General features: G+C 46.0%; 1 protein-coding gene across 4 annotated transcripts in view; it reads left to right on the forward strand.

Annotated features, from left to right (window-relative positions):
• The window catches only part of LOC306968247 (bromodomain-containing protein 3-like), a 40,006-nt gene extending 17,757 nt beyond the window's left edge, over positions 1-22,249 (forward strand). Inside the window, exons 7-12 of one of the 4 annotated variants that reach the window (XM_079563588.1) lie at positions 6,139-6,516; positions 7,652-7,780; positions 10,470-10,706; positions 13,155-13,375; positions 20,558-20,847; positions 21,672-22,249. In XM_079563588.1, coding sequence (XP_079419714.1) covers positions 6,139-6,516; positions 7,652-7,780; positions 10,470-10,706; positions 13,155-13,375; positions 20,558-20,847; positions 21,672-21,796 — 1,380 coding nt within the window. In that variant the 3' untranslated portion in view covers positions 21,797-22,249. The remainder of the gene's footprint in view (positions 1-6,138; positions 6,517-7,651; positions 7,781-10,469; positions 10,707-13,154; positions 13,376-20,557; positions 20,848-21,671) is intronic. The other 3 variants (XM_079563590.1, XM_079563589.1, XM_079563591.1) reach the window with 3 other exon arrangements.
• Positions 22,250-22,519: the final 270 nt, after the last annotated feature.

A 22,519-nucleotide genomic window follows, 5' to 3' on the forward strand; every position in this document is an offset into this window, starting at 1 on the left:
CTCTCTCTTATCCTCAACAGATGAAACTCTGTAGACTCTTGTGTCTGGTCTAACCCTGGCTCTCTCTTATCCTCAGCAGATGAAACCCGGTAGACTCTTTTGTCTGGTCTCACCCTGGCTCTCACTCGTCCTCAGCAGATGAAACTCTGTAGACTCTTGTGTCTGGTCTAACCCTGGCTCTCTCTCGTCCTCAGCAGATGAAACGCTGTAGACTCTTGTGTCTGGTCTAACCCTGGCTCTCTCTCGTCCTCAGCAGATGAAACTTTGTAGACTCTTGTGTCTGGTCTAACCCTGGCTCTCTCTCGTCCTCAGCAGATGAAACTCTGTAGACTCTTGTGTCTGGTCTAACCCTGGCTCTCGCTCGTCCTCAGCAGATGAAACTCTGTAGACTCTTGTGTCTAGTCTAACCCTGGCTCTCTCTCGTCCTCAGCAGATGAAACGCTGTAGACTCTTGTGTCTGGTCTAACCCTGGCTCTCTCTCGTCCTCAGCAGATGAAACTTTGTAGACTCTTGTGTCTGGTCTAACCCTGGCTCTCTCTCGTCCTCAGCAGATGAAACTCTGTAGACTTTTGTGTCTGGTCTAACCCTGGCTCTCTCTCTTATCCTCAGCAGATGAAACTCTGTAGACTCTTGTGTCTGGTTTAACCCTGGCTCTCTCTCGTCCTCAGCAGATGAAACTCTGTAGACTCTTGTGTCTGGTCTAACCCTGGCTCTCTCTCGTCCTCAGCAGATGAAGCGCTGTAGACTCTTGTGTCTGGTCTAACCCTGGCTCTCTCTTGTCCTCAGCAGATGAAACTCTGTAGACTCTTGTGTCTGGTTTAACCCTGGCTCTCTCTCTCGTCCTCAGCAGATGAAACTCTGTAGACTCTTGTGTCTGGTTTAACCCTGGCTCGCTCTCTCGTCCTCAGCAGATGAAACGCTGTAGACTCTTGTGTCTGGTTTAACCCTGGCTCTCTCTCTCGTCCTCAGCAGATGAAACTCTGTAGACTCTTGTGTCTGGTCTAACCCTGGCTCTCTCTCGTCCTCAGCAGATGAAACGCTGTAGACTCTTGTGTCTGGTCTAACCCTGGCTCTCTCTCTCGTCCTCAGCAGATGAAACTCTGTAGACTCTTGTGTCTGGTTTAACCCTGGCTCTCTCTCTTGTCCTCAGCAGATGAAACTCTGTAGACTCTTGTGTCTGGTCTAACCCTGGCTCTCTCTCTTATCCTCAGCAGATGAAACTCTGTAGACTCTTGTGTCTGGTCTAGCCCTGGCTCTCTCTTATCCTCAGCAGATGAAACTCGGTAGACTCTTGTGTCTGGTCTCACCCTGGCTCTCTCTTATCCTCAGCAGATGAAACTCTGTAGACTCTTGTGTCTGGTCTAACCCTGGCTCTCTCGTCCTCAGCAGATGAAACGCTGTAGACTCTTGTGTCTGGTTTAACCCTGGCTCTGTCTCGTCCTCAGCAGATGAAACGCTGTAGACTCTTGTGTCTGGTCTAACCCTGGCTCTCTCTTATCCTCAGCAGATGAAACGCTGTAGACTCTTGTGTCTAGTCTAACCCTGGCTCTCTCTCGTCCTCAGCAGATGAAACGCTGTAGACTCTTGTGTCTGGTTTAACCCTGGCTCTGTCTCGTCCTCAGCAGATGAAACGCTGTAGACTCTTGTGTCTGGTCTAACCCTGGCTCTCTCTTATCCTCAGCAGATGAAACGCTGTAGACTCTTGTGTCTAGTCTAACCCTGGCTCTCTCTCGTCCTCAGCAGATGAAACGCTGTAGACTCTTGTGTCTGGTCTAACCCTGGCTCTCTCTCGTCCTCAGCAGATTAAACTTTGTAGACTCTTGTGTCTGGTCTAACCCTGGCTCTCTCTCGTCCTCAGCAGATGAAACTCTGTAGACTTTTGTGTCTGGTCTAACCCTGGCTCTCTCTCTTATCCTCAGCAGATGAAACTCTGTAGACTCTTGTGTCTGGTTTAACCCTGGCTCTCTCTCGTCCTCAGCAGATGAAACTCTGTAGACTCTTGTGTCTGGTCTAACCCTGGCTCTCTCTCGTCCTCAGCAGATGAAGCGCTGTAGACTCTTGTGTCTGGTCTAACCCTGGCTCTCTCTTGTCCTCAGCAGATGAAACTCTGTAGACTCTTGTGTCTGGTTTAACCCTGGCTCTCTCTCTCGTCCTCAGCAGATGAAACTCTGTAGACTCTTGTGTCTGGTTTAACCCTGGCTCGCTCTCTCGTCCTCAGCAGATGAAACGCTGTAGACTCTTGTGTCTGGTTTAACCCTGGCTCTCTCTCGTCCTCAGCAGATGAAACTCTGTAGACTCTTGTGTCTGGTCTAACCCTGGCTCTCTCTCGTCCTCAGCAGATGAAACGCTGTAGACTCTTGTGTCTGGTCTAACCCTGGCTCTCTCTCTCGTCCTCAGCAGATGAAACTCTGTAGACTCTTGTGTCTGGTTTAACCCTGGCTCTCTCTCTTGTCCTCAGCAGATGAAACTCTGTAGACTCTTGTGTCTGGTCTAACCCTGGCTCTCTCTCTTATCCTCAGCAGATGAAACTCTGTAGACTCTTGTGTCTGGTCTAGCCCTGGCTCTCTCTTATCCTCAGCAGATGAAACTCGGTAGACTCTTGTGTCTGGTCTCACCCTGGCTCTCTCTTATCCTCAGCAGATGAAACTCTGTAGACTCTTGTGTCTGGTCTAACCCTGGCTCTCTCGTCCTCAGCAGATGAAACGCTGTAGACTCTTGTGTCTGGTCTAACCCTGGCTCTCTCTTATCCTCAGCAGATGAAACTCTGTAGACTCTTGTGTCTGGTCTAACCCTGGCTCTCTCGTCCTCAGCAGATGAAACTCTGTAGACTCTTGTGTCTGGTCTAACCCTGGCTCTCTCTCGTCCTCAGCAGATGAAACTCTGTAGACTCTTGTGTCTGGTTTAACCCTGGCTCTCTCTCGTCCTCAGCAGATGAAACTCTGTAGACTCTTGTGTCTGGTCTAACCCTGGCTCTCTCGTCCTCAGCAGATGAAACGCTGTAGACTCTTGTGTCTGGTTTAACCCTGGCTCTCTCTCTCGTCCTCAGCAGATGAAACTCTGTAGACTCTTGTGTCTGGTCTAACCCTGGCTCTCTCTCTTATCCTCAGCAGATGAAACTCTGTAGACTCTTGTGTCTGGTCTAACCCTGGCTCTCTCTCTTGTCCTCAGCAGATGAAACGCTGTAGACTCTTGTGTCTGGTTTAACCCTGGCTCTCTCTCGTCCTCAGCAGATGAAACTCTGTAGACTCTTGTGTCTGGTCTAACCCTGGCTCTCTCTTATCCTCAACAGATGAAACTCTGTAGACTCTTGTGTCTGGTCTAACCCTGGCTCTCTCTTATCCTCAGCAGATGAAACCCGGTAGACTCTTTTGTCTGGTCTCACCCTGGCTCTCACTCGTCCTCAGCAGATGAAACTCTGTAGACTCTTGTGTCTGGTCTAACCCTGGCTCTCTCTCGTCCTCAGCAGATGAAACGCTGTAGACTCTTGTGTCTGGTCTAACCCTGGCTCTCTCTCGTCCTCAGCAGATGAAACTTTGTAGACTCTTGTGTCTGGTCTAACCCTGGCTCTCTCTCGTCCTCAGCAGATGAAACTCTGTAGACTCTTGTGTCTGGTCTAACCCTGGCTCTCGCTCGTCCTCAGCAGATGAAACTCTGTAGACTCTTGTGTCTAGTCTAACCCTGGCTCTCTCTCGTCCTCAGCAGATGAAACGCTGTAGACTCTTGTGTCTGGTCTAACCCTGGCTCTCTCTCGTCCTCAGCAGATGAAACTTTGTAGACTCTTGTGTCTGGTCTAACCCTGGCTCTCTCTCGTCCTCAGCAGATGAAACTCTGTAGACTTTTGTGTCTGGTCTAACCCTGGCTCTCTCTCTTATCCTCAGCAGATGAAACTCTGTAGACTCTTGTGTCTGGTTTAACCCTGGCTCTCTCTCGTCCTCAGCAGATGAAACTCTGTAGACTCTTGTGTCTGGTCTAACCCTGGCTCTCTCTCGTCCTCAGCAGATGAAGCGCTGTAGACTCTTGTGTCTGGTCTAACCCTGGCTCTCTCTTGTCCTCAGCAGATGAAACTCTGTAGACTCTTGTGTCTGGTTTAACCCTGGCTCTCTCTCTCGTCCTCAGCAGATGAAACTCTGTAGACTCTTGTGTCTGGTTTAACCCTGGCTCGCTCTCTCGTCCTCAGCAGATGAAACGCTGTAGACTCTTGTGTCTGGTTTAACCCTGGCTCTCTCTCTCGTCCTCAGCAGATGAAACTCTGTAGACTCTTGTGTCTGGTCTAACCCTGGCTCTCTCTCGTCCTCAGCAGATGAAACGCTGTAGACTCTTGTGTCTGGTCTAACCCTGGCTCTCTCTCTCGTCCTCAGCAGATGAAACTCTGTAGACTCTTGTGTCTGGTTTAACCCTGGCTCTCTCTCTTGTCCTCAGCAGATGAAACTCTGTAGACTCTTGTGTCTGGTCTAACCCTGGCTCTCTCTCTTATCCTCAGCAGATGAAACTCTGTAGACTCTTGTGTCTGGTCTAGCCCTGGCTCTCTCTTATCCTCAGCAGATGAAACTCGGTAGACTCTTGTGTCTGGTCTCACCCTGGCTCTCTCTTATCCTCAGCAGATGAAACTCTGTAGACTCTTGTGTCTGGTCTAACCCTGGCTCTCTCGTCCTCAGCAGATGAAACGCTGTAGACTCTTGTGTCTGGTTTAACCCTGGCTCTGTCTCGTCCTCAGCAGATGAAACGCTGTAGACTCTTGTGTCTGGTCTAACCCTGGCTCTCTCTTATCCTCAGCAGATGAAACGCTGTAGACTCTTGTGTCTAGTCTAACCCTGGCTCTCTCTCGTCCTCAGCAGATGAAACGCTGTAGACTCTTGTGTCTGGTCTAACCCTGGCTCTCTCTCGTCCTCAGCAGATGAAACTTTGTAGACTCTTGTGTCTGGTCTAACCCTGGCTCTCTCTCGTCCTCAGCAGATGAAACTCTGTAGACTTTTGTGTCTGGTCTAACCCTGGCTCTCTCTCTTATCCTCAGCAGATGAAACTCTGTAGACTCTTGTGTCTGGTTTAACCCTGGCTCTCTCTCGTCCTCAGCAGATGAAACTCTGTAGACTCTTGTGTCTGGTCTAACCCTGGCTCTCTCTCGTCCTCAGCAGATGAAGCGCTGTAGACTCTTGTGTCTGGTCTAACCCTGGCTCTCTCTTGTCCTCAGCAGATGAAACTCTGTAGACTCTTGTGTCTGGTTTAACCCTGGCTCTCTCTCTCGTCCTCAGCAGATGAAACTCTGTAGACTCTTGTGTCTGGTTTAACCCTGGCTCGCTCTCTCGTCCTCAGCAGATGAAACGCTGTAGACTCTTGTGTCTGGTTTAACCCTGGCTCTCTCTCTCGTCCTCAGCAGATGAAACTCTGTAGACTCTTGTGTCTGGTCTAACCCTGGCTCTCTCTCGTCCTCAGCAGATGAAACGCTGTAGACTCTTGTGTCTGGTCTAACCCTGGCTCTCTCTCTCGTCCTCAGCAGATGAAACTCTGTAGACTCTTGTGTCTGGTTTAACCCTGGCTCTCTCTCTTATCCTCAGCAGATGAAACTCTGTAGACTCTTGTGTCTGGTCTAGCCCTGGCTCTCTCTTATCCTCAGCAGATGAAACTCGGTAGACTCTTGTGTCTGGTCTCACCCTGGCTCTCTCTTATCCTCAGCAGATGAAACTCTGTAGACTCTTGTGTCTGGTCTAACCCTGGCTCTCTCGTCCTCAGCAGATGAAACGCTGTAGACTCTTGTGTCTGGTTTAACCCTGGCTCTGTCTCGTCCTCAGCAGATGAAACGCTGTAGACTCTTGTGTCTGGTCTAACCCTGGCTCTCTCTTATCCTCAGCAGATGAAACTCTGTAGACTCTTGTGTCTGGTCTAACCCTGGCTCTCTCGTCCTCAGCAGATGAAACTCTGTAGACTCTTGTGTCTGGTCTAACCCTGGCTCTCTCTCGTCCTCAGCAGATGAAACTTTGTAGACTCTTGTGTCTGGTTTAACCCTGGCTCTCTCTCGTCCTCAGCAGATGAAACGCTGTAGACTCTTGTGTCTGGTTTAACCCTGGCTCTCTCTCGTCCTCAGCAGATGAAACTCTGTAGACTCTTGTGTCTGGTTTAACCCTGGCTCTCTCTCGTCTTCAGCAGAAGAAAGGCGTGAAGAGGAAAGCGGACACGACCACTCCCACCACCTCTGCCATCTCCTCCAGCCGTGCCGACTCCCCCTCGGGCCCCGAGCCCAAGACCAAGCCCTCACGCAGACCCTCCGCCAAGTCCCGCGAGGAAGGGGGCGTAGCCGAGGCTGTGGGTGGGGCTCCAGCACCAGGGGGTGGTGCCAAGCGGACAGGGGCAGGGAAACTGGGCGAGCAGATGAAGCACTGCGACGCTATTTTGAAAGAGATGCTCTCGAAGAAGCATGCGGCGTACGCTTGGCCTTTCTACAAACCAGTGGATGCCGAGGCGCTGGAGCTGCACGACTACCATGACATCATCAAGCACCCCATGGACCTGAGCACCGTGCGGGTGAGGAACACATCTGAACCGCCACATAGAGTGAAATAACTTTTTGGAGGGGGGATTTTTTTATTTAGATACATCTTCCTGCATTCAGGTGCATTTTAAACAATAAACAAAATCTTTTGGGCCATTATGCTGTTGTGAAAAAGTAGTTTCTAGTTGGCACAAATGGGGTCCAAACAGCTGATGTGTCACCTCCACAGTAAATTGTTTAGATGTGCATTGATAAATAACTTATAACCAATAGAATTGGCTAGAACACCCAGGGTTATCACAACTAACTACATTTATTATTTAAAAATTGTCAAGTTAAGTAATCGGCATCGACGTTCGTATACAAAGCATTTTGCAGGGTTCTAGACTGCAACCAAAATGCTCGCATATGCGACTATTTTTAGAGAATGTGCGAGTAAAAAAAATAAGTGGTAGCACCTGTGCGAGCAAAAAAAAGAAAAAGTCTAATAGGCTTTATGAGGAGTCCTGCAAATAACGTTATAAACAGCGTCTCCAGAGCACTCCTCTGAGAACACACACACACTGCACAAACACGCACGCACGCACCCAAGCTTTCACTATTATAGAATAAGTCAGCTGGTAGTTGACGCTAAACGTTTTGTCCATGCGAGCGCTCTCCCTGTTTGTCCGAGGGACAGGTGAAATAGAAGAATGTTGAAGAAAATGCCTTGTACTTTATCGGTATCGGCCGGTACTTAAATCAAAGTACTTGTATCGGTTTTTGAAAAAGTGGTATCGGTGCATCCCTAATTTACAGACCAACAGAAGGTTGCGTCATCATTGTAGTGGGCTATAGACTGGTGCTATGTGATGGAAAAAAGCATGATACCCCCTCTTTAAATCTGCAGTATGTTTTTTTATGTCTTTAGATCAGTATTACATTTTCTAACCAAACAAAGTGTAAGACAAAGAGGAGTTTGAGATTCCTAGATATATGCAGAAAGTGTATTATTATTTTTTATCACAATTGATAATCAAAGAGGCCAGTGGTAGACGAGGCTGTAATGAACATTTCCCCTATGGAGCTGTGTTTACCCCAGAGGGACTGTTCTAGCAGATGACCGTCTTTATGTTGTGTTTAAATGAGTCCAGTATTAACTAAAGTTTTTCTTTATTTTCGAAACAGAAAAAGATGGACAAAGCCGAGTACAACGACCCACAGAGCTTCGCCACAGACGTGAGGTTAATGTTTTCCAACTGCTACAAGTACAACCCTCCAGACCATGAGGTGGTGGCCATGGCCCGCAAACTACAGGTGAGGAGAAATGTCCCTTTAAAATATGATTAGTGCACCTCACACTTGACCAATGAGTGTCTCGCGACCTGTGGGTTGGATTAGGTCACGGAGATGTGATGTCATTACGGAGCTGGTTTGGGTGGTCAAAAATAGCAGTCTGTCTCCGCTCATGGCCGTAGTTAATTGTAACATCTTGACGGGCAGTTTTTGATGTAAAGCCGAATTCTCGTAAAACAAGCAGTGTTTTGCAGCTTGTGATTCAAAGAATGCTTTTATGCAGCTGAATGGGGATAAAGAAAACCCCACGTTTATATGAGATTGATTCAAATTAAGAATGTTTATGTGACAACTCCATAAAACACCTTTGTCACTTGTTGCTGCATGAAGCTGAAATGTAATAAATGAGCACCATGGTGTTCAACAGCAGTTTTAAAAGAAAGTTGCATAATCTGTCAGAAAAATCACAATTAGGTTTTTGTCAATTGTGCAGTTCTAGTCTCCTGGATGTGTTTGCGATGCGTTTATGAGCATCGGATAAAGCAGATCTGACATACGCTCCTTGTTTGTCTAAAGGACGTATTTGAGATGTATTTGAGAGGCGTTTCTCGTATCGATCCAAAAAGCATATAAGAAATATTAATTGCGTTGTCTCTTTGATCCTGCACTTTAACTCCTGCCGGCTAGATGGCAGTGCACCACGCAGCCTGCTTGAGTAACAATAGAATAAAGTGAGAGTTAGAGAAGCACAGGAAATGGTTCTCATGGAGGACAAGGAGCTATAAGACGCTCCGGGGCTCTTTTTAAAACTTTACATTTGACCTCACCTTGGCTTTTATAGCAAAGACCAAGACCTGGATTATTACGAGAGCCACCAACTTTGTGTGTCGCTGCTGTGTTCCTCTCCCCCTTTCTCCACTTCACCATCATGTTTTGACGGATTGTTTTTACCACTCAGCAACGCAAAAGGGATTTATCTTCGTAGCCTTTTATTATGGAACATAAATGCTAGCATGATGCTACATGTTAGCATCTAGCATCTTGCTATATACCGTTTTTTCGTTTCTACTGAACAATCTGCTGTGAATAAATATCCATATTCACCCGATTTAGACTTGGCTTTATTTGTATGTGATAAGTTTGTATTTTCGCCCAAAAATGAGTGAAAGAGTGAGTACTATTTTTTGTGAGAAAAGTATTTTCTGGGGTATTTTCCAAACGTGGAAGACGAGACGCTTTGATTCAGTTAACTCCGCCCCCTCTCTCTGAGCGGATCTGCCCATGCATTATTAGCAGTAAAATAAATATAAATATCACAGCAATAAGTAGGGATGCACCGATACCAGTATCAGGTATCGGGCCGATACCACATGCTTGTACTCATACTCGTACTCATTCATGAGGTCCCGATACCAGAAACCGATACCATTTGACGTGCGGCCAGCGCACCTACGAGGCGCAGCTACGAGGCGCAGCTCTCAGCTGAAGAGAGAAGAAGCAACAAACTGGAGAATTGTTGGAAATCCAATAATCCACATAGAGCTGACTTTATTACAGACTGCGCTCTCTAAACCAGAGTCTGAGCTGGATTTAACCAGAGCTTAATGTTGTTAGTGCTGCAGCGTCTGCAGTGTTTACAACAAACAGGCTAACGTTGCTAACTCGCGGCTAGCAGTTTTAGCCATTCTGACGCCGTTTTATGCCCAGGGGTTTATTCATCTGAAAAACTGACCCAGCGACTAAAAAGTCCTCAGAAAATCCAAATTAAAGACATACAGCATGTTTATATTGAGCGAAAATGAGCTGCAGCAGAAGAATGAAAACGCTGTAGCTACTCGCTAAATTACTACAAACACACGAGAAAATCTACAGGAGCTGAAGTAAAGATGAAAATCTCAATACTATTGTTAAATAAAAATACATAAATGAATAAAGCTCAGGCATTGGGAGCTTTAGGACATGGGCTTTTCTGTCTGATGGACAGAGACATAAAAATTTAAAAATATATTGAATGAAAATAAAATAAATAAATGGCATCAGAACAATTCTAATATAACTGCTCTTAAATGTGTCGCCGACTTTACTTAAGGAAATGTACATGAGTAAATTAACTAATTACAAACCAAACTGCTGTGAAAAAAGTAAGAATGTTGAAGAAAATGCCTTGTACTCGTATCGGTATTTGGTATCGGCAAGTACTTAAATCAAAGTACTCGTACTCGTATCGGTTTTAGAAAAAGTAGTATCGGTGCAACCCTAGCAATAAGTGAAGTTACTTCACAATACAGTTATAAGGAGTTGACATCTGCAACACAGCTTCAGAAATGGCTAACACACACAAGCTAACATACATGCTAACACGCGTTTTGACTCACCACCGCTCTGTCCTGGCCTCTCCATCACATTGGGGACTCGCATTGGTTATAAAAGTTAATCCACTTTGAGAAGATTCACCAAACATCCATCAGTGACGGTCACAGAAAAACAATATTTTGCTGATGGTCACTGAATGCCTGAAAGAAATTCCAACTTCTGGTGAGTGGCCTCTTCTTTAGGAAGGTTGAAAAAAGTACTGCACCTCTCGTAGCCAAACACGTATCGGGATACATATTGTATCGCCTGAGACTAGGCAATACACACCCCTAGTTTGAGATGTGTTTTTGAGCATCGGGTAAAGCAGATCTAATGTACGCTCCTTGTTTGTCTGCAGGACGTGTTTGAGATGCGCTTCGCTAAGATCCCTGACGAGGGTCTGGAGGCGTCAGTCCAGTCGAACGCTCCTGTGGTCAGTAAATCCACCGCCTCCTCCGACACCAGCAACAACTCCTCCTCCGATGAATCGTCCGACTCTGAGGAGGAGCGAGCCACGCGATTGGCCGAGCTCCAGGAGCAGGTGGGTGAACGGGCCAATCGCAGCGGGGACAATCACAGACCAACCAATCACAGGGTAGGACTCAGTTTGAACGGGGTTTTACAGGGAGTAGGTGGTGATGTAGAGATGTACTTTTTGTCTTAGTAAAGATTTAAGTCCCACTAGACGCTAAACTGCAGCAAAGGACTCATTTATGTGTGAAATACTATTTTAATTTGTCATGTGTTGGCCTGTCACAATAACAAAACTTTATGTTTGATTTATTGAGGCAAGAATATATTGCGATCACTGATATTATGAAGACCGTATCACAGTAATCTCTTATATTAAAAAGTGGTTTCGCACGGGATCATTTTCATCCTTCAGTTTGATGGACAGGGTCGTAAAAACCCTGTCATTAATTCATCTCTCGTATGCATTTTTGTCTATCATAAATAATTGGGATATACTTATTATTTATGATTGAAACAAGCAGGATAAATGGATGTTAAACTAAACATGGAACATGAATTTTGTATGAAAAATGCATCAAAGTTCCAAAAGAAGACGACATGCTCATCTTTCACTGTGAAAAATGCAAGCAGGAGTTTAAGCATTTCCTTCATTTTAACTTAAGGAAACAGCCCTTGCCCTGTCAGGACGATAGCCTTTTATTATGCAGTGCCAATCAACGATCGTTAAAACAACCGTCTTTTCCAAATCTGTTCCGCTAATGCATTCTGGTTTGTGTTTTATGAAATACTACGCCTGCTCAATCCAGTCCGTGTTTTGCGCTCGTGTTTATTTGGAGAAACCATTGGAGAAACAGACGGGAGCTGCCGCTACAGCGCGAGTAAGTTTAACTAGAGCAATTAGATGACAAAAAGATTTACATTAAAAGCCCTTTGACACTTTGTAAATAAGGAACTCCAACCCAAGCTAAATGTCAGTTGAGTTTAGGTGAAGCTGTTGAATTATCTGTTTCATATCAGTCACTGAAGTGAGCTATGATTTTGTAGAAAGTCCTGAACTTAGCCGTTAGCTGATTTTGGCACCTCTTGTTTTTTACAGAACACAGACCTATTACACATGTCCTATTAGAGCATAAATTGTGGAACTCACTGATACATATTAAACATGAATATGAGGAAAATCCAAATACCTAGGGGAAAATTAAAAGGTAGCCTACATCAGTCAAGCAATAGTACATTACATACTCAAACTTTCTAAAACATATTGTTTCCATCATCAGAATGCTCTATAGTTACTAAAAGGAACTATACGGAGTTTAAAAATGTTAAAATTCTGTATTTTCCTCCCCCTACATGTTTCAACAATGTCCTAAGGTGTAGAATGAGCCCAGACCTGTTCACCACAACTGCCTCTAAAATCCTGCACTGTCACTCAAAAAGGCGTTAATTCGGGTCCGAAGGTCCATCACGCACAAGCTTAATATAGAAGGTGCAGTTACACGTAAGACCTGAGGTGGCAGTAGTGAGCATAAAATGGCAACCTTGCATCTAGCCCCTTTAAATGGAAATAAATATGTATCACATAGAAATTCAAACAATAAATTGCTGCAATTCATTTAACCCGACAGCGTGCAAGGACCACACACACCAGTAAACCGAAGGGAAACACTGAATCCTCATTGGTGATTTAAACATGAAACAAGGCTACAGCATTAATATTTCTGGGCAGACTTTGATTCAATGTTGCGCGCTGCATCGACATGATCCTCTATGCCGCGGGCCCGAGTGCCTATGCCAGCCCGGACCAGAGACATTAGAACATGGGCAGCTAAACTAAAAATATATTGTCATCTGTTGAATGATCAGTCATTCTAGTAATTATTGTGACAGGCCTCGTCATGCATTTGATCTGAATCGCTGTGGGACTTGATTAAATTAAGGCCAAATGCACCCAAAATGTAACATTTATTTGGCAAAATTAACCAATTTTAGCTTTTGTCAACAACATCGGCATTTTCCCCAGTTAGCTTTAGGCCCTGTCCACACGAAGTCAAGCTCAGGACTTTTTCTAGGGGTCTGTAAATGAACATTTTCCAAACTAGGTCCCAGAACGGAAAGATCTCATTGTCTCAAAATGCTGTTTGCGTGGCTCCATCGTTACGGCGTCTCTGCTACTTTGACTAAAACGATGACATCACAGCGCCAGCGTCATGTCTGTTTTCCTTAACCCACTGACCTTTGAATGAGTTTTACTCCACATACGCTATCTACATTTTGTTCTCTTATCTGTGGTAGCGTCACAGTGCCACACACAGGCCTGGCAGATGAATTGCAGCGGTTTAGCACAAATGACTGGCCTCATGTGGACACAGACATTTACTAAGCTGGTTCCATGTTTACTGAGAAAGTTTCTGAAATAAGCGTTTTGTCTTCGTGTGGATATAGTCTTAATGAGCTATGCACTGTTCTTCTACAAATGACTTATTTTGTTAATCTTTTTTGACCTGCCTCTGAAGTTGTGAAGTTTGCTGTGGCATTTGAGTCTTCGTACTAAAGTGTGGTCCTGTCGCAGCTGAAGGCGGTGCACGAGCAGCTGGCCGTGCTGTCGCAGGCGCCCGTCTCCAAACCAAAGAAGAAGAAAGAGAAGAAGGACAAGGAGAAAAAGAAAGACAAAGGGTCAAAGGGCAAGCTGGAGGAGGAAAAGAAGAAACCCGCCACACCCGCGCAGCCCAAACCGGCCAATCAGAAGAAGGCGCCGGCGAGGAAGGCCAATAGCACCGTGACCGCCACGAGGTACAGGAGCTTTTACTTTTTTCACTTCAGATTAGACTTGTTACACCTGCAGCTTCTGTGTTTCCCCTGGTCTTTCAAAAGGTCTAAAGGTTTTGGAATAAATTGGGCCAACATTACGACTAGGGATGCACCGATACTGATACCAGTATTGGGTATCAGGTCGATACCACATGCTTGTACTCATTCTCGTACTCATTAATGAGGTCCCGATACCAGAAACCGATACCACTTGACGTGAGGCACATCTCCGCTGAGGAGAGAAAATAGCAACAAACTGTAAATCCAATATTCCACATAGAGCTGACTTTATTACAGGTGACACTCCCTAAATCTGAGTCTGTGCTGGATTTAACCAGAGCTAAATGTTGTTAGTGCTGCAGTGTAGAGTCTACAGTGTTAACAAGATACTTTTGGACATGGCTGTTCTGTCTATGATGGACAGTGCAACAAAAATTAAAGATGATATTGACTGAAATTTATTTTTTTGGTTCTGATATAACTTGTAAAAGGAAGTGTAAATGAATAAATTAACTAATTACTAACCAGTCTGCTGTGAAAAAGTCAGTCTATAAACTGTCTATTCACTTCAAAAAGTCTGTTGAAAAAAATGCCTTGTATTCGGTGTCGGCAAGTACTTAAATCAAAGTACTCGTATCGGTTTCTAAAAAGTGGTATTGGTGCATCCCTAATTACGATACTTATATGTCATTGAAAGCACAAAATTGGATTCAAACTGGCATTGATTTCAATGTAATGGGAAATCATCAAAAATCATCTTTTGCTGTACTTGCCGATCTGTTTGAACCTGAACCAAAAGTGGTTTGGCAAAGATGACAGAAAGACACAAGGTGCCTTTATAAACACTATTTTCTAAACGAAATATTCCATGTTGTAAATCCAATAGCTTCAGAACTGTGTCATTTCCCCAAATTATTTTAAGCCAGAGCCGTCCCAGATTGATGTGGCTCCAGGCTGAGTGTGCCCCGCGCTCACTTCACCTGGGCAGCGCAATCGCTAACCCCGCTCCAACTTTTACTGCTTTTACTTCGTAGCTCGCGGCATCACGTCTGCACAACAAAGTTACACCGACACAGCGCGCAACTGTGCATGAGACAGAGCACCAAACTAATCCAAGTCTTGTGGTGACAAGAGAAACGTGAGAGCATCTACAAGCTAACATATAAAGCTAACGGATAGCTACATTTACTGTGAGGCTAAATCCTATGGCTAAATTGACCGGGCAAGTGCCCGTGGCTCTGTGCGCGCTCTGCACTCGTTTGATGTGTGGTTGCGGTCAGTGAGGAGAGGGCTGACCTCTCCAGGTGGGCCGTGTGGTCATTGACAGTGAGGAGAGGGCTGACCTCTCCAGGTGGACCGTGTGGTCAGTGAGGAGAGGGCTGACCTCTCCAGGTGGACCGTGTGGTCATTGACAGTGAGGAGAGGGCTGACCTCTCCAGGTGGACCGTGTGGTCATTGAGGAGAGGGCTGACCTCTCCAGGTGGGCCGTGTGGTCATTGACAGTGAGGAGAGGGCTGACCTCTCCAGGTGGACCGTGTGGTCATTGACAGTGAGGAGAGGGCTGACCTCTCCAGGTGGACCGTGTGGTCATTGACAGTGAGGAGAGGGCTGACCTCTCCAGGTGGGCCGTGTGGTCATTGACAGTGAGGAGAGGGCTGACCTCTCCAGGTGGACCGTGTGGTCATTGACAGTGAGGAGAGGCCTGACCTCTCCAGGTGGGCCGTGTGGTCATTGACAGTGAGGAGAGGCCTGACCTCTCCAGGTGGGCCGTGTGGTCATTGACAGTGAGGAGAGGGCTGACCTCTCCAGGTGGGCCGTGTGGTCATTGACAGTGAGGAGAGGGCTGACCTCTCCAGGTGGGCCGTGTGGTCATTGACAGTGAGGAGAGGGCTGACCTCTCCAGGTGGGCCGTGTGGTCATTGACAGTGAGGAGAGGCCTGACCTCTCCAGGTGGGCCGTGTGGTCATTGACAGTGAGGAGAGGCCTGACCTCTCCAGGTGGGCCGTGTGGTCATTGACAGTGAGGAGAGGCCTGACCTCTCCAGGTGGGCCGTGTGGTCATTGACAGTGAGGAGAGGCCTGACCTCTCCAGGTGGGCCGTGTGGTCATTGACAGTGAGGAGAGGGCTGACCTCTCCAGGTGGGCCGTGTGGTCATTGACAGTGAGGAGAGGCCTGACCTCTCCAGGTGGACCGTGTGGTCATTGACAGTGAGGAGAGGGCTGACCTCTCCAGGTGGGCCGTGTGGTCATTGACAGTGAGGAGAGGCCTGACCTCTCCAGGTGGACCGTGTGGTCATTGACAGTGAGGAGAGGCCTGACCTCCCCAGGTGGGCCGTGTGGTCATTGACAGTGAGGAGAGGCCTGACCTCTCCAGGTGGGCCGTGTGGTCATTGACAGTGAGGAGAGGGCTGACCTCTCCAGGTGGGCCGTGTGGTCATTGACAGTGAGGAGAGGGCTGACCTCTCCAGGTGGGCCGTGTGGTCATTGACAGTGAGGAGAGGGCTGACCTCTCCTCTCCAGGTGGGCCGTGTGGTCATTGACAGTGAGGAGAGGGCTGACCTCTCCTCTCCAGGTGGGCCGTGTGGTCATTGACAGTGAGGAGAGGGCTGACCTCTCCAGGTGGGCCGTGTGGTCATTGACAGTGAGGAGAGGCCTGACCTCTCCAGGTGGACCGTGTGGTCATTGACAGTGAGGAGAGGGCTGACCTCTCCAGGTGGGCCGTGTGGTCATTGACAGTGAGGAGAGGCCTGACCTCTCCAGGTGGGCCGTGTGGTCATTGACAGTGAGGAGAGGGCTGACCTCTCCTCTCCAGGTGGGCCGTGTGGTCATTGACAGTGAGGAGAGGGCTGACCTCTCCAGGTGGGCCGTGTGGTCATTGACAGTGAGGAGAGGCCTGACCTCTCCAGGTGGACCGTGTGGTCATTGACAGTGAGGAGAGGGCTGACCTCTCCAGGTGGGCCGTGTGGTCATTGACAGTGAGGAGAGGGCTGACCTCTCCAGGTGGGCCGTGTGGTCATTGACAGTGAGGAGAGGGCTGACCTCTCCAGGTGGGCCGTGTGGTCATTGGGTGCTCACAGATATGAGCGGTTCTGACGTGGTTTCTGCTGATCAGTGACGTTAACGTTGGACTGAACGTGTCCAAAGAGACTTGCAACTATTCAATCTGCCAAACCATTTGTAAGCTTTTAGTAGCTACTGTTGCAAGAAAACAAACTGATACCTTTTTATTTTGTATGGGATGGGACGGTAACCGGTTTCAAGGTATACCGTGGTATTAAAATGCTACGGTATCACTACCGTGAGGATTCCCTGTCTGACCGTAATAAAAATGCTTGTTTTATCATGCTATTCCTGCCAAAAAAAAGTTGCTCTCCGTGCAAACCCCCTGTCCCCTTCTCCTCCACCGCACCTCACCGGACACCGACTGTCCCTCCATCCCTCCCTCTCCCTCTCCCTCCCTCCCTCTCCCTCCCTCTCTCTCCCCTCTCTCCCCCCTCTCTCCCCCTCCCTCTCTCAGCCGTCAGCCTGTTGAACACGGCCCGGAGCAGCAGAGTAAAAAGTCACTGTCCTCCGTGAACATTACTGCTGCCGCTGAGATGAAGCTTTGTTTGGATCTGTCGCGTTAAAAGCTGAGAAACGGCTGTTTAGCGCTTTAGCTCTTTAGCTCGCGTTACGCTAACCTGTTAGCTTTGTGGTTTGGATTGTCCATCATCCAGTCCATCGTTTATCAGACGCGCACTAGACAACACTGCTTGACGTTGTATTAATCAGAAGACGCTCAGCCTTCCTTTGCCAAATGCTCATCAAAGACGCACTGATTTTCATTTAGCTCCAAACTCCACTCGCTGTCACGCGTCGCCAGGGCTGATACTGCTACTACAAGCCACTACGTGATGTAAACAAACCTACGCACTACTCTACTAAAGTAGAGACAAACAATAGTTTGATGCATTGCATGGGCAGATAGCATAATTATTCTTTACCCTCTAGGCTTCACTGCAGGATAAGGGTGAGACTTACAGTGCCTCTCGTAAGTATTCATACACCTTGGACTTTTGCACATTTTGTCATGTTTACAACCCTAAACATAAAGATTTTATTTTGATTTTTTTACTGAACGTTCCCACACAAGTAACAGAAAACTGTGAAGTGAAAGCAAAATGATACATGATTCTGTTATTTTTCAAAAAATAGAAAAGTGAAAAGTGGGGCGTGCATAAGTATTCATACAGCATTTTCTGAGTGCATTAAATTGCCTTTGTAACATTCCTAATGACTCCAGAATGTTCACTCCTTGGCCTAACGGTTAAATAGAGGCACCTGTGTGTAATCTGCTCTCAGTTTAATTTCAGCTGTTCTTTTAGGCCCTCAGAGCTGTGGTCGGAGTGTATTGGTCACTAAACAACATCATGAAGGTCAAGGAGCACCAGAGAGGTCATGGATAAAGCTGTGGAGAAGTTTAAAGCAGCATTAAGTTATACAAAGATTTCCCAAGATTTAAGCATCTCCCGGAGCAACTGTTCAATCCATCATTCAGAAATAGAAAGAGTAAAGCACCACTGCCAACTTACCAAGACACGGCTGTTCACGTAAACTAACAAACCGAACAAGGAGAACACTGGTCAGAAATGTAACCAAGTGTCCCAAGATAACTCTGGAGGAGCTGTGAAGTCCTGCCGCTGAGCTGGGGGAATCTGTACATGGGACAACTATACGTCTTACTCTACACAAATCTGGCCTTCATATACGAGTGGAAGAAGAAAGCCATTATTGAAAGGAGGCCATAAGAAATCCCGTTTGAAGTTTGCTAGAAGTCATATGGAGGACACAGCTCCATGTGGAAGAAGGAGCTTTGGTCAGATGAGACGAAAATTGAACTTTTTGGCCCAAATGCAAAGCGTTATATATGGAGCAAACCTGACACTGCTCATCGTCCCGAGTGCACCATCCCCAGTATCAAATATACGGGGGGGAGCATCATGCTGTGGGGCTGCTTTTCCTCAGCGGGGACTGGGGAGATTGTAAGAATAGTTGTGAAGATGGATGGAGCCAAATACAGAGACATTTTGGAGGAAAACCTGCTGGAGTCAGCAAGAGAACTGAGGCTGGGGCGGAGATTCACCTTCCAGCAGGACAATGACCCGGAGCACAAAGATAAATCTACAATGGAATGGTTCAATAAAAACATATTAATGTGTTAGAATGGCCCAGTCAAAGTCCTGACCTAAATCCTATTGAAAATCTTTGGAATAATCTGAAAACTGCTGTTCACAAACGCTCTCCTTTTAATGTGACAGATCTTGAGTTGTTTTGTAAAGAGGAATGGACTAAAATGTCAGTCTCTACATGTGCAAATCTTGTAGAGTCAAACCTCAAAAGACTTGTGCTGTTATTGCAGTAAAAGGGGGTTCCACAAAGTATTAGTTCATGCTGTATGAATACTTATGCACGCCCCACTTTTTGGTTTTCTATTTTTTGAAAAATAACAGAATCATGTATCATTTTGCTTTCACTTCACAGTTGTCTGTTACTTGTGTGTGAACGTTCAGTAAAAAAATAAAAAATAAAATCTTTATGTTTAGGGTTGTAAACATGACAAAATGTGCAAAAGTTCAAGGTGTATGAATACTTTCGAGAGGCACTGTAGGTGGAACCTTTACCTGATGCAGTTTTCTAGTCGGTCGATTAATAGACGAGCACTTGTGTTTGTTGACGCTTGATGCGACACGTTTTGTATACTATTATTAGTATTTTTTTGATATGAAGTTGAATGCACAGATTACTTTAGTGAGAAATCTAGCAGCAAATTATAATGGCAAGGCTGCCTTTGGAAGTTTTGGGGCAGACATCGAACAAACAGTGATTAGAGCTTCAGCGAACTCCGTCTGTGACTGAAGTGATTAAGGTAAAAAAAAAATATCCCTTTGTTTTAAAGTGTTATTCATTTGTTCATAATAGTACATTTTATTGATCGTTGGCAGCATGTTAAGACATAGCCAATTACAAATGAAAGATAAACAAACCCTGTTTGTTGAATGCGAACCCTGTGTTTACTTTTTAAATATAAAATATGCAATTTCACAGTACACCGTGATATCGCGGTATTTTTTGTCAAGGTTATCATACCATGGAAATCTCATACCGTCCCATCCCTAGTATAGGGTGGGATATTCTGCAGTGTATGCTATATTTTTATAAATAGTCAATAAAAGTTTAAAATCTATATTTAAAAATCGAAAATTTAACAATATTTTATCCTTTTTTAATATAATTCAAATAGAAGCCAGTCTTCTGATGTACAGAACCTGATTTGGAATTCCACACTATGTACAAATCCTTTACTCTCTCTGTTCCCTCTATGAGGAAACTGAAGCCATTAGGAGAACTACAGTTCTTAAACAAAATGAAAGTTTAGTGTTGAGTTAATATAGTTGTCCATCATACGCACTACAAAAAATGGATTGTTTCATTAATCATAGAATCTACGTGTTCTGTTAAATTCCCGCAAAACACGCATTCCGCCATGGCCCCGTATATGTGTTTGCATGTCTTGTGTCTTGTAAGACAAAAAAAAAAATCACGTGTGAACTAGTGAAACGTGTATAAAGTGTGTGGTGAGGGGTTTTACAGCCTTAAAACATAAAGCTGACTACTTAACGGATTTAGTTTATTGCGGGTTATTTTTAGAACGTAACCCCCATGATAAACGAGGGAACACTGTATATCGGCTATCGGCCAACCCCCTTCATATCGGTATCGGACCCCAAAAATCCACATCAGTCAAGCTCTAGTATTTTTCACATTTTTCGAGCACATTAGCAGATATTTGGTTGCTGGTTTGTGCAGTAGTTCTCAAAATCCTCTTGGGGGCCAGAGGCTCACTGCTGGAGGGGTGGATTTGGCCCCCGGACCTGACATTGCCTACCTATGTTGTAAACTGTCTCTCTAATTCTAAAGCATCTCTATCAAGTTGTGAAAATGTGTTAATAATTAATAAATAATTTAAGTGACATGGTTTGTAATTGGGTACAGGGCCTTTCATAGTGGACATGTGACTGACCTGTATTTCCTGTTCCTCTTTGAAATGCTCCGTGAAAGGGCCTGTGGTATTGTTTAGCCCCAGTGGCTCAAACGCAGTGTGATAAAAGCTTTTGTCGCCCTGTAGACAACCCAAAAAGGCGGGGAAGGGCGGCTCGGCCAACGGCGAGGAGGGCGAGGAGTCGTCTCTACCCATGACGTACGACGAGAAGCGGCAACTCAGCCTCGACATCAACCGCTTACCGGGAGAGAAACTGGGCCGCGTGGTGCACATCATCCAGTCCCGGGAGCCCTCGCTGCGGGACTCCAACCCCGACGAGATTGAGATCGACTTCGAGACACTCAAACCCTCCACGCTGCGCGAGCTGGAGAGATACGTCAAGTCCTGCCTCCAGAAGAAGCAGCGGAAACTCATGCGTGAGTACAACACACTCATTAATGTCCTTGTATAGATTCACACCGGGACCAAGTCTGAAAGTCTTGGAAAACTTCGCTCAACTATTTTTACTGTAGAACTGCCGTTTTGGCTAAAATTGTACTAAATTCTTTACTCAAAAGTTGATTGACTGCACTTCCTAAATCAGAGTCTGAGTTGGATTTAACCAGAGCTAAATGGTGTCTTCATTGTACTGTATTCGGTATCTGCAAGTACTCGAATCAAAGTACTTGTACATTTGCACACACATTTTTTTTTAAAGAAAGTGAAATCAGTGTTGAATAATTCAATGTAAACATTAAAGGAACAGGCCACCGTTTTTCCATACTGAGGTATGTTCTTACCTGAGCTTAGACGAGTTGATGCGTAACTGTCTGGTCTTTACGCGTGCACTCAGTCACGCAAAAAGACCAAAGATGTTGTTCGCATTTAGCTTCTCCTCCTCTCTTTGTAGCCAAATGGGGGTGAAGTTAGAAGTGGCCAAGCTCTTCCTTGTTTTCCCTCTTTGAATACGGTTACGTGAGTAGTTACACGATCCAAGTATACACAAAATTAAACATGACGATTTTCTAAGCGTAATAACGCCACAGGAGCCCTTCGACGCGGAAATGGACGTCGAAGTGGAAAGCTTGATCGCTCTTCACTTCACTCCGTTTGGTCACATAGAGGACTGGAGGAGAGGCTAAATGCTAACAACATCTTTGGTCAGATGCCAAAAATACAGTTACATAAAGTCAATGTATTTAAAAAAAAAGCGCTTTGATTGTAAAAACACAAATGAACCTTCCGTTTGTTTCTATTGCAGAGAAAGCAGCGGGGGGCGGGGCCTCGGGAGCAGGGGGCGGGGCCAGCCGGTTGAGTGGCAGCTCGTCGTCTTCGTCCGACGACAGCTCGTCCACGGGAAGCTCCTCCTCCTCTGACACAGACTGAAAGACTCTGTACATACGCCCTGTAGAGTAGCGCTCTGTCCCACCTCGGACTAGACCCCCGAACGCACCACATTCCACTCACTCAGTAACACCTGAACGCACCGCGGCAACGAGCGGCCAATCCCCCAGGGGCCTGAACACACCGCGGCGCGCAAGGACCTCGGAGAGCACAGAGGAAATCCGCCCAAAAAATGGAATTCACCGGAGAGTCACAAACCACGAACCGGGGCTGGACCAGGGCTGGGCGAGACGACTTTTATTATATCCACACAAATATTTTATTGTTACATGTCTTATTTGACCACACGGCGCACGGTGAGGGAGATTAGGCAAGAAAAGGTTCACTTTGTGTGATACAAGCGCAAAAATCTGGTCACACTCTTTCAGAAAAGCCTGTCAAACATTAATGTGGCAAAAATCCATGTTTCAGGGATGCACATTCAGTTCTAATCCGTTAATGGACTTTGTCACTTCAGAGTGTAGTTCATCACAGACAGTTACTGATGGATGTAAAGACTTTACAGGAGGAAACGGGTTTTTCTGTCCTAACGGCTAGTATGAAAAGAACTTGGGCCAGGACTTTTTTTCAATTAATTCGATTAACTAATGACTTAAAAATATGAATGGAAGTGAATAACACTTTAGCGGCTCAACACTTTTTCGGTTTCCTTTTTCCTGCAGACGTTGCTTAGAGACGAACACGACGAAAAGCTAAAAACAATTT

Source organism: Gobius niger (genome assembly GCF_951799975.1).
Source record: "Gobius niger genome assembly, chromosome: 1".
NCBI classification, from domain to species: Eukaryota; Metazoa; Chordata; class Actinopteri; order Gobiiformes; family Gobiidae; genus Gobius; species Gobius niger.